Source organism: Carassius gibelio, chromosome A23 (genome assembly GCF_023724105.1).
Source record: "Carassius gibelio isolate Cgi1373 ecotype wild population from Czech Republic chromosome A23, carGib1.2-hapl.c, whole genome shotgun sequence".
Classification (NCBI taxonomy): domain Eukaryota; kingdom Metazoa; phylum Chordata; class Actinopteri; order Cypriniformes; family Cyprinidae; genus Carassius; species Carassius gibelio.
Window position 1 is genome coordinate 12,144,287 of NC_068393.1, and position 12,013 is coordinate 12,156,299.

General features: G+C 39.1%; 1 protein-coding gene and 1 pseudogene across 1 annotated transcript; both read right to left on the minus strand.

Moving 5' to 3' along the window:
• Positions 1–505: 505 nt before the first annotated feature.
• Positions 506–7,910, minus strand: LOC127944467 (selenide, water dikinase 3-like; annotated as a pseudogene).
• Positions 7,911–8,892: 982 nt separating this feature from the next.
• On the minus strand, positions 8,893–11,706 carry LOC127944468 (translocon-associated protein subunit delta). The gene is made up of 6 exons (XM_052540403.1): positions 11,538–11,706; positions 11,162–11,280; positions 10,995–11,069; positions 10,809–10,898; positions 9,549–9,614; positions 8,893–9,352 (listed from the first exon to the last, which is right to left on the minus strand). The coding sequence occupies exons 1-6, from the start codon at positions 11,587–11,589 to the stop codon at positions 9,248–9,250; spliced, it is 507 nt and encodes a 168-aa protein (XP_052396363.1). The 5' UTR covers positions 11,590–11,706; the 3' UTR covers positions 8,893–9,247.
• Positions 11,707–12,013: the final 307 nt, after the last annotated feature.

Sequence of the window (12,013 nt, forward strand, 5' to 3'; positions counted from 1 at the left end):
ATTCTCCAGTACTAAACTTTTCTCTGTGTGAACCTACACAAAATGTGATTTAATATGCACGTTAACTTAAAGAAAAGTAAAAAAATCTTCCTTCATATTATCTCAGATTTTACACAAATTCATAAATGCGCCAGCCTTCATCTGTTCATTGGCAGAAGATGAAAAAAATCTGTTTCTGATCATCATGCACATTTATGACCAGTATGTTCTTGTTTTTTTTTTCCTTTGCTCAAAAAACAACAGCTTTACACTCAAAAATGCATTGTTTATCAAATACTCAATATAGCTGTCATTTATTTTTTTATTTTTTTTTAAGTAATCTGAAACAGCATGATGCTGAGACAAGCCAATGCATAAAGAGAACAAAGCAAAGAATCTGTTGGCCACTTCCATCTTTTAATCTTGCACTCTGCTGACACATGGTGGTGAACCATATGCAACACATTTAGACTCTCAAAGACCATGAATCAACTTTCAAGACTGCTTCAAAGATGAACAGAGTCTGTTTAGAGAAATTACAAGTTTATTGAGTCGCAATGTTTAATGGATGAAAACTGCAATGACAAAACCAGTGGCAAGTGAATGAGCATGGCAGGTCAGCCTATCCCTTCCTAACTAACATCAACCTCACCCGTCCCATCAGCTGGGGTTAAAGAGAGAGGTGTCATAAACAGGACTGTGGACACTGCTGTTCTGTCCCAGCCATTCAGTTGGCACAACAGGCATTCTGGGCTCAGCCGCTGGACCAGAGAAAGCTGCTCAACCCTTTCTCAGATACAAGAGGGAGAACCAGACTACCTTATCTTCTGCTCAAAGTCAACAGACTGAATGAGAGCGAAGAAAAAGAGTTTACGATGCACATCATCCATATGACTCAACACAAACATTCAGAATTAACTTCTGCTCCTAAAACCATGACACGTGTTGTCCATATTCTAATGAATAAAGAACCAGTCTAAGCTAATCTAACCGGCAGAAGGAAACCGAACCACAAGAGAGAACATTAACCTCATTTGACCAGGCACATGTCAATGTTACAACGATGTCCTACTTAGACAAGTTAAAGATTCAGACTTATGTGGACCACACAAGATCAACAACACATGAAAAACACTTGAAATTTGGAAGATTGCATTTAAATCCTTGAGACAAAATAAATATTGATTGTACAATTAAATATCTTGATTAAACCAACAATTGAGATCCAGGCCCCAGGATGCATTGCTGTGACACAGAAGTCAGATGGCTTAAAAGAAAACACTTTGATTGTCGTTTTAGGATCACTGCTGTTCAAAGTGTTTGACGGATCAGGAACTCATTGGAATGTTTTCTTAGTAAGCCTGGCTTTATTTTACTGAGGTCTCAAAGCCTCCACCTCATAAAGCAGAAAGAATTGAGCTCCGGATATAGTTTAAGCTTATTTATGAAAAAAAAAAAAAAGTCCCAAAAACTTTTTTTGGTCAAACGTTTTCTAAAGAAAGGGATCCCCAATAATATAAATTTTATTTCTTTATTTACTCAACCTCATGTTATTTTAAACCTGTATGTTGTTATTTTTTCAGAGGAACATGAAATGAGAATTTGGAGAACTTCATATAAGCATAATTACCCACTTTCCCCGTGTTTGCTGAGAGAAAAACATGACTTTGTCACTCAGCATTTTTTTTTATATTCTAGCACAAAAATATTTCCCTAAGAAGCATTAAGAAATGATCTTTGTTGTTGTTGTTGCTTCTGGAAAAAAAGGGTGATTTTAAACTTAAAACAAGACACTTGATTTCCCCTTGAATTAAGAATGACCAACTCATTTCAATAAATATTTTTTTTAGATACAAGATGTCATTTTGCTTCTCAGGTAAATGTTTCTTGATTGAAGAAAATGTAGATGTGTGCACTTAAATTTTTTTTTTTTTTAAAGTGGAGTAGACAAACCTCTTTTTTTTTCTGTGTCTGGCCTCAAAAAGACCACTTGTGTGTCATTTCTTGATAGACACTCTCGCTATGATCGGTTGTTCAGGAAACTAGCCTGTGTTCCACGAAAATGTAAAAAAATTTAGCAGCATACAGGTTTTTAGCAACATGAGGGGAAATAACTAGGCTGTTTCATGTTTGGGTGTTCTATTCTTTTAAAGAACATTGAAAAACAGCTCAATCAAAAAAGGGAAACAAAGTGGAGGTGTGTGTTTGAAAGAATGAGATGGAGAATGAGAGATGAAAATGTTGGCTTGTTGTCCATTCCATCTCCCACCAGGTAAATTAAAACATTTTTGGTCTGTTGCTCTCAACCCTTTGGTTGAACAGGGGGAGGAAATGGACAGCAGAAGTTACCACACATACTCTGTCCTTCACACGACACCATGTCTGTCATGACCACACACATTCAAATCTATCAAGCCCTCTGAGGACACAGTAAGGGACAGGGTTGATCACTGAGAGACCCTCCGTGGAGCTGTTATGTCAGCTGCACCTCAGGAGGACTGGCATTATTGTTGGTCCCCTCCGATGCGCTGACCACAGAGCCACGGTACGGGACCTCGATGATCCGAGGTTTGTCAATGATGCGGGCGCAGCGATTGCCCTTCTCCACAATGCCAATGATCCAAGCCTGTTGCCCATCGCCTGCCCCTCCGTCCTGCCCCATTGCTCCCGACAAACCCACACGACTGGACTTCATCTCGGCACAAAACCGGGCAGCCTGCTCCCGCGGTAAGCAGATCAACAGACCACCTGAGAGAGAGGCAGGAAACAGATTTGTATCTACCCAAGAGCTCTACTGACAGGAATGTCCATTTTTAGGAATGTTTATAAATGAATTGATTATTCATTCATATTAATACTGCAAAACCTGTGGAAAATTGTATTATGTGTATTTATTTTTATTCAAATTTAACCAAACAAATCTAAGTAGTGATATTGTTAGTCCACTGTATTTGAATATAATTAGGCTGTGCAAGGTACGTTTTTGTTTTCTTTTAATTTATGATTAATTTATTAATAATACCATGAAAATAAAGATACAAATCTTTCTCTATTTAAACTTCATTTTAAACATTTCTTTTCACTTTGCCTTAAAGATTGTCAGTTGGGATGATGCAGGGAGACCAAAGGAGGAGCAGTGCTTTTTGTTAAAATATCTGAAGTTAAAGCTATTTTTATTTATGAAGAAATTATCCAAAACTGATTATGTTAAGGCGTTTTAGTGTAATTTTAAAGTTACAACAATTACTGGTTCATTTTAAAACAATTGTATCCGTGCACTGAGCTGTGACTCTCACCTGATGTTTCAGAAGAGGTGCCCTGCAAAAGCCCAAACAGGTTACCACCAGCTTTGCTGATTGCAGCCATTTTGGAGATAATCGGAAGGTTGTGAATGACAAAGGCAACGTCATTTTTCTGCTGCTGGGCGAGATTCCGTGCATGACCTATGATCCCGAAGCCTGTGACATCAGTGGCAGCATGTGCATTGAATTTGTGCATTAAGGCAGCAGCTGGAGAAAGAGAGAGAGCGAGAGAGAGAGAATAACATTTGCAAACAATATAAAAATAAAAAAAAACCTTAAACTGCTTTATTTACCCTAAACTCAACAGCTCAAAAGTCTGCATTTTTTGTTTTTAAAAACTGTCATGCTCATCAAGGCTGAAGCAGTAATATTATGAATTATTCCAATGTAAAATTATCCTACTGAACCCAAAGTTTTGAACAGTGGTGAATATACCTAAAAGGGTCTTGTAGAAATCTTTTTCCTCACTATTTGTGGGTGTAGTGAATATTGGTGCCACAGTTCAAATGAATCCGCACTAAGTTGCTTATACAATGACATACCAGTGCGATTGAGGGTGGCCATATTGAGCATAGCCTCTTGATAAGCTTGCTCCACCTCCTCCCTGGATATCACCAACTTTATCTTGTTCCATTTCTCAGGCTAAATAAATTTAGTAGAAACGTAAAAGAGATACAGAAAGAAATGAGATGAGGTTACAGAGATGTGACACAAACATATTAAGTTGTTATCTCCTTGTAATGTCTACACAAAAAAGGGGGAAGAACCACAAAAGCAATCATTCCAAAGATGTCCGTCATATTTGAGGCTGGTACAGAGAGGTACTCACTATATCCAGCCACTGATGGGCATTCACTGCTACTTGAGTTCCCAGAGGTTTAGTCAGAACTAACACATCTCCAGGTACAGCACTATCAGGCCTGCATGGAAACAAACATGTGTGACCATTTACAGAATTAAAAATGTGAAGTGTAACACAGCGTTTATACACAATTATAATTTCAGTAAATATCTATCAAGTGAAAAACTGGATCATTCAGAACCAAATGTACAGACAGACACACAGTCCTTTGATTCATGAGAGAGTAGACAGACACTCACATGATGAAATCATTGGGCTGGCACACCACAGAGGCCACGCCCCCAACGATGATCCAGGGATTGATGACTGTTTGTCCCCCGGTTACCGAAGTCCCAGCCTCCTCTGCTGCATCACGGAAGCCCTTCATCATCAGAGGCATCACCTGATCTCTCTCCTAACAGTAAAAAGAGTACAAAGAAAATGAACCATTTCACAATCAGCATCTTGAATTTGCAAAAACCTTTATATGGTAAATATCCAAATTAAACGTTACAATTATTTTAAAAACTATACGACTGAGAAAAATGAAAGCAGAGAGATCCCAGCTCACCTTCTCGTTCATCTTCTGACTGACGCTGAGAAGCATGAGCATGTTGTCACACTCAGTGATGCCCATGGCGTACAGATCACTCAGAACATTTGCACAGGCAATTCGTCCCTATAAACAAAAGGCAGTGAGTCCCACTTATTTGGAAGTTCTATGCTAGCATTTCCCAAATACTGATAGGGAGCACTCACCATCATGTAAGGATCCTCCACTAAAGGATAGAAGAAATCTGTGGTTTGGACCAGGGAAAGACTACCATGCCTCAGAGGGATCACACACGAATCCATCCCAATACCTTAAACCAAGAAAGAACAGAGACCCTCTGTAATTTCATGCACAGTGTGCATGCATTTTTAAAGAAGCTTTGAATAACCTCATAATACATGTTCTTAAATCTTCAGTTGGCAATGGTAAGAAGCATTTTAGTTAGATTACTTATGATCCATTTTGCAGGGCAAAGCATTCACTTTTAGCCTGGGTCCATAGTTCACATCTCTTTAAAATGATTGCATTATACTTCCTAGTAGTTCTTAATTAACAGGATAAGCCAAAGGTTAAACAAAATGTTTAGTAACACAAATGTTACGCAATTTTTGAGATCGAGTGTTATAGTATAGAGTATAACGATTCTGTGTTATACATAATTAGACGGCAACATGTAGCATGCTGAATAAAGTCTATAATAATAATAATAGTAAATTAATATAGTCATTATATAGTCAGGTTAATTAGTGTATAAAGGACTAGTACAATAAAACAACACGGTTTCTATTTTGGCAACTTTACGGCAAAAAATTACGCAATAAACAAGGCTTTCTTTGCAAAACCAGCTGGTTAACTATCAACTACCTGCCGTCTATATACACAGATAACATGAACGCATTCGTTATTTCAGTTTGGTCTTTGGCAATGATAGGAAGTCAGACTCATTTCCGTGACTCGGTTCTTTTTAAAAGGTTTTTTTCCTTGAATCTGTTCACAAAACAGATTCAATTATTATTATATCACAATACAGTTCTGGACTCATAGCCAAAAGTTTTGGCTGTGACAAATTTTGTGATTTGCAAAGTTTTATCTTTATAAAAGTTTTTTTTTCACGTTTGCCATGGATCCAAAATTTCAATGTAATGATCTTCGAGCCACTTCTTTATCTCTCTTGCTTTGGACATGGTGCTCATGCTGGAAAATGCATGGATCATCACCAAATTGCTCACGAATCATTGGAAGAAGTCGCTCTTGCAGGACGTTTTGATACCATTCTTTATTCATGGCAGTGTTTTGGGCCAGAACTATGAGAGTGCCCACTCTCTTGGTTTAAAAGCAACTCCACACATGGATGTCTCAGGATCCTTCACTGTTGGCACGTCACAGGACTCATGGCAGCGTTTACTTTTTCTTCTTGGAGAGAAGGGCTTCTTTTGCTGCCCTTCCTGACACCAGGCTGATATCCAAAAGTCTTGGCCTCACTGTGTGTGCAGATGCTCTCACACCAACCTGCTTTCATTCCTGAGCAAGCTCTGCACTGGTGACATGATTCTGTAGCTGAAGGTCCTTACACTTGCTGGACACTCTGGGACGTCCTGAAGACTTGTTCACTGCAATCAAACGTCTCTCTTGAAGTCGTGGCCTAGTGGTTAAAGAGTTTGACTCCTAACCCTAGATTTGTGGGTTCGAGTCTCGGGCCGGCAATACCATGACTGAGGTGCCCTTAAACAAGACACCAAACCCCCAATTGCTCCCTGGGCCCCGCAGCATAAATGTCTGTTCATGGTGTGTGTGTGTGCGTGTGTGTGCGCGCACTTTGTATGGGTTAAATGCAGAGCACCATTTCTGAGTATGGGTCACCATACTTGGCTGTATGTCATGTGACTGTCACTCTCCTTGAAGTTGTTGGTGATCTGATAAATGGTTATTTAAGGTCCAACATTCTTTTTAGCAATTTTCTTGCATGTGAGGCAATTTTGATGCAAAGCGATGATGGCTGCATGTCTTTCTTTGGAGTTAACTATTGCCAACAAGAACACGATAATTGGAAGCACTGCTTCCCTCCTTTTATCAGTCTGCTCTAACAGTCTATATAGTTTGATAGTGATTTCACCTGATTAGTACCAGAGACTTAGTACTCATTCACACTTTCACATGTACTGCTGATATGATTGGTCAATTAATGGTAGCTGGTCATCTGGGGGTTTTTTTGTTTATTTTTTGGCCAATTAAGCTGTTAGCAATTATTTAAAACGCATCTGATAACTATAGAAACAATGTTATAGAAAAACACAACAGCTTAAGCAGCAAACTTTGTAAAACACAAAATGGCACTGCCAAAACTTTTGGCCATGACTGTTGAGCATAAGTATTCAACATTTTACTGCTTAGTAATGTTGTTGTTGTTTGTCGTAATTAATTTATTAAATTCACTTTTTTCTTTAATTCTATCATATAATTAAGTCCAAAATATATTCCCATTATTTTATATTCATACAATTGTGATTTTAGCTATTTAGGTCATTAGATTTCGCCCTATTTGTCAAATGCACCAACTATCAGTAAAAGCAAACTCGCAGTTCAATTGCTGATTTTTGAAACGGTTCAACAGATTGAACAATGGAAAAGATCGGGCTCAACAGAACGATATTTGACAGTGATGGTGTGACAGGTCACTTTACCTAGTCGAGGACCCTGAGCAAGTGAAACAAGTTGCCCGAATTCAGCGGCCTCATCTCCAACACCCGTCCCCGAACCGCCGTCCTCTCCGGGTGGACGGTCCGGCTCTAGTCCCTGCAGGAGTTTGAGCAGAGTCTCCTGCGGGACTTTACACCCTCATCCTTTCATGTCAGAGAAGGCCGTGAGTCGGAAGCCGCGGTCTAGGCCGTGCTCCTCCGGGTTCAGCGCCTGGTATCCGGCCGGGTAAAAGGCTCCATACCCTCCCGCTCCGCCAGAGTCCACTGACGGTGACTCAGAAACTGACATGGCTATAGTGAACCTGTTTTATTCCTCAGTCAGGTAGTGAAAGACGGAGAGATGGAACAGAAGTGTGAGTCGGTTCACGGGATAAATGGCTGACATAGACAGAGAGCGTGGTTTACCTTCAGGACACGCTTGCTCATAGAAACTAGTGTGTACGCGGCGCGCTTGCGGACTAAACCATCTCACCTTGCAGGGGGGAGTTGAGAGTCACCTAATGACACAACTGAAGACAATTCATCGCTGACAGACAAATTACTGACAGGCTACACTTACACCGGCACAGAAAGTGTAGGAAAATTAATCTTGCACAAAAATGAACCAACTCGAGGATTTTTGAATTTGACTGGTCACACTGAAACCCTCTCAGAAATACACATCGTATTGTGAGCTCCGCCTATTGATTGTTTTCACGTGACGTCACACACATAGGAACGCCCACCTGGAGGGCAAACGTAAAGAAGCGCTACTCCACTGACCGCCAGGTGTTTTTAAGCAGTTTGAATTTAGTAATTTAGTAAAACACAGATATTAAAATGTGAAATTTAGTAAACATTACTGATCATGTTATTTTGTACAGGCAAGCATATAAACCCAGATTATAAACAATGTGGAGAGTTTCATGTTAAATGGTTTCCTTTAGAAAACCATTATAAACACTGAACCATTAAGAGGATTGAACTCATCTTCCTACCTCCTCTACCTCCCTATGTTATCTATGGATCATTAATATAGTGATTACCTAATTTTTCTATTTAAATATTACTGTTTTAAATATATCGCGGCACTTTAAGTGTTTTTACAATGTTTGTCACACTGTTTAACAATTGAAATATTCCAGCGGTTGATTAATATGGATTGCAAATGGCCAAAACTTGCATTTTGGTCACAAAAACCGTTTCACAAACCTTGGTTTATTATTTTGAAAGGTTATCTAAATATTTGCGGCTGTGAAACAGATGGGAAATTGACCAGCTTGTGCTGCAGTCCTATGGATATTTTGCCCTCCAGGTCTTCGAGCTGGTCACGAGACTGAAAACTATCAGTTGTGTTTCTGTAATAAAGATGACATTCGCATATATACTCGAAGCAAATTATGTCCACGTTACATTTGCTTCCTAAAAAATATAGAAATTACTGCAAATAATGACATGTGTGTGATATCTGATGTCAGAATGTTAATGGGGTAGGTTGGTAAATTAAACAATCATATATACATATAAAAAAACAAAAACAAGTCAGGAAAAGTTGTTTATTCCCATAGTCAATGAATTTCATCGATATTTGGGACCTTTCACAATACAGAACTGGACTATGATGATAAGTCACAGATAATCACCTCAGTCTTTGTCTTTCTAAGGTTTTATATTAACAGCACAAGTGAAAACTTATTTCTTAAATTTGAGTTTGTAAAAAAAAAAAAAAATTACATAACACCAACTTTGGCTGTTATAATTAATGTCCGGTATTGATATTTTCAATCAAGCTCTACAACAAACCAGTCTCATGTTTGCATGAGCTGCAATCTGCATATGAAATGTCAGAATACAGAATGACAAAAGAGCAGTATGAACAGTGTGGTGGAAAAAGATCTCAAGCCTGGATTGCACTTTTAGTGCTGTAAGCCAGGTAGTAGACCAAAATGCCAATCACAGCAGCCAAGACCTCTGTGGACACCCAGGGACCACTCCATGCACCCTGCAATTCATAAATACACGGATAAATAAACATACAGAGACAAATGATCCAAAATCATAGAAAGGAATCAAGTATTAGCAACACAATCCCATGTGGAGGTATATTTTTGTTAAGATCGGTTTATAGGTTTTTCTTAGCCCTAGTCATTACAAAAACAAGGTGATAGTTGACAATGAAGATTCGTATGCATATTTACCCTGTGATCCACATTGACCGAGAACAAAGGCTTGATGGCATCAACATCTTCATTGTTTCTCTGAGCCTGAAAGCATTAACATTTTCATCAGCACGGTTGAATATACAGTTCTCTTCAACAGTGACGGAGCCAGAAGGGTGTTCAGGGTCACACTGGCCACTCCGGGCGCCATCCCAAAATTTAATACACAACGCTTTCATTTTCTTTGTCTAATCATACTGAAAGAAGCATTTATTTTAGCCCTGAACAGGAGCGTACCTAGCTTCTGCTAACTCTCACGCCACGCATTCATTTCTTATGTAGTGAAAAACATCACAGAGCAAAGAGGACACTGACAGACAAGACCGAGCAGGTCACTTTTGATAATAAAGGGGAAAAGTCTAAGCATTTAAATTTGGTGACATAACCTCAAAAACTCCATTCAGTGTCCATAAACTAGAGAACGATGTTCTATAGAGAGGGGAATTTTGCAACAACAACAAAAAAACACCTTTTAGTCTTAGAATTACTATTATAATTGATAAAAACGCATATCCTGTACATGACATTTCTATAAAAATGGTCTTGTATGAACTTGCATACAAATCAATTATTACATTTAACCTTAACAATAAGGTTCCCTATATAGTTTAATTTAGAAAAGAATAACATGTACTTAATCGCAAGCTTGTTATTTATTCCTGAATAATTCTCACCCCAGGCTGAACTCAAAACTTGACAGCCCTGTTTAAAGTAAGATGAAGTTTTAGGATTCCTGAACATTTACAAAATTCTGTATAAGTTAGTGTTAGATATTTTGCTTCAACTGCTGGTTAATCAGATGATTGAAATCAGTTAAGACTAACATTTGAAGTTATGGTATGAATGTATAGCTAATATGTGGTTATGTGAAGTTATCGTAGGATTTATTCATGATTTCGTTTATGCCAGGTTGTAGCTAGACACCTAGAATAAGCCTCGGCCACCCCATGTATAAAACTCTAGCTCTGCCATTGCTCATCTAATATTTTAAAAAGATAATTAACCTAGAAATGAAAGCTGTCATTATTTACTCATCCACAAGTTACCGAAAAAAACAATATTTTTAAGAATACTGGTAACCAAACTATATTGGTGCTTATTGGACATGCTTCACACAAGAGATTATATTTTATGCTCTACAGAAGTCATATAGGTTTGGAATGACATGTGGGTGCACAAATGATGACAAAACTTTAATCTATGGAGGAATTATCCCAATCATTCCTTAATTTGACCAACCTTTCTTAGAGTACTGTAAGACTCCTCGTCAAAGAATTTGACTTGATATGTGCCTGAGCTGGCCTGCTTATGAGGAACACTCCAGGAGACCTGTAAAAACATAAACGAAGCAGTTGCTTAATGTTACATGAGGGTTTCTTGCATGTATGGCTTTGTTAGAAGAGCTTAAATCCTCTGTAACTGTACCTGGTATTTGCCAACATCTTGGCCTCTGGTCACAGGAAACTGCTTGCCATGGACGTCAGCATACAGAGCAACACTCTACAAACAAAACACAAGTCTGGTCAGCATACATTTCTGTACCAAACCAACGTGAATATATGAGACGGGTTTAGAAGCGTTCCTCCACTCACCTGAGCTCCGTTTGAGCAGACCAGACTCAGCTCGACGATGAAGACGGTCTCGGAGGAGATGAGCGCGTCTGTCGTCGTGTATGAAGACGGAGAAATGACTGGCTCTGTGCAAGTCTCAGCTGAGGAGAGAAAACACCGCTCACACTACAATCCGTGCGAATAACATTTACACGTCACAGCTGAATTTGGTTCGCTTTAGTAAATAAAGTGATCTATAAAGGTTTGTAATAGATAACTGTGATAAAACAAAACCAGTTTCACGTTAGCTTCAGACCTCTCGATGTTAGCCTGACGATCGGCGGAAAGATCGAAAGCCATGAATGAATGGTGCTGTATATCGAACTCTAATTAAAAAGAGAATGGCCAATTACGTTACCTGCACAAAGGCTCAGACAAAGAGCCAAAATAGCTGTTATAACTCGCATCATGTTGATCCCTGGGCAGTCGACTTAACCTGAACTCACTCAAACCTGAGGAAAAAGACAGACACGTCACCTCAGCGGAAACATGACGTGTATGAGCGCGAGAGCGGCCTCTGGTGGAAGCCGCCGGAACTGATCTCCAAAATAGGGCGTGGCTTCCTCCCACAGACAGACAGGCACATGACATTCATGCGCAATTCCCCTCTCCTCCCCAGTTCAAGTGGATACAACCATAGACATCATATAGGATGTCTATGGATATAACTCATAGGATATAACTGCAGACCGGAGATCTCCAAAATGGGGCGTGAACTCCATAATTGGGCAGAACCTCCAAAATGGGGCGGGGTCTCCTTTCGCAAAGACTTCAGCCAATTGTTACCGTTTCAATTGTTACTTTAATTTATAAAACTTTATAAATTAAACACTG

Bases quoted from the DNA above. Each gene is read 5' to 3' on its own strand.
- LOC127944468 (XM_052540403.1), bottom strand. From the start codon at position 11,589: ATGATGCGAGTTATAACAGCTATTTTGGCTCTTTGTCTGAGCCTTTGT. The intron at 11,281-11,537 runs GTAACGTAATTG...TTCTCTCCTCAG, and splicing joins TTGTCTGAGCCTTTGTGCAG to CTGAGACTTGCACAGAGCCA. The intron at 10,899-10,994 runs GTACAGTTACAG...ATGTTTTTACAG, and splicing joins AAGATGTTGGCAAATACCAG to GTCTCCTGGAGTGTTCCTCA.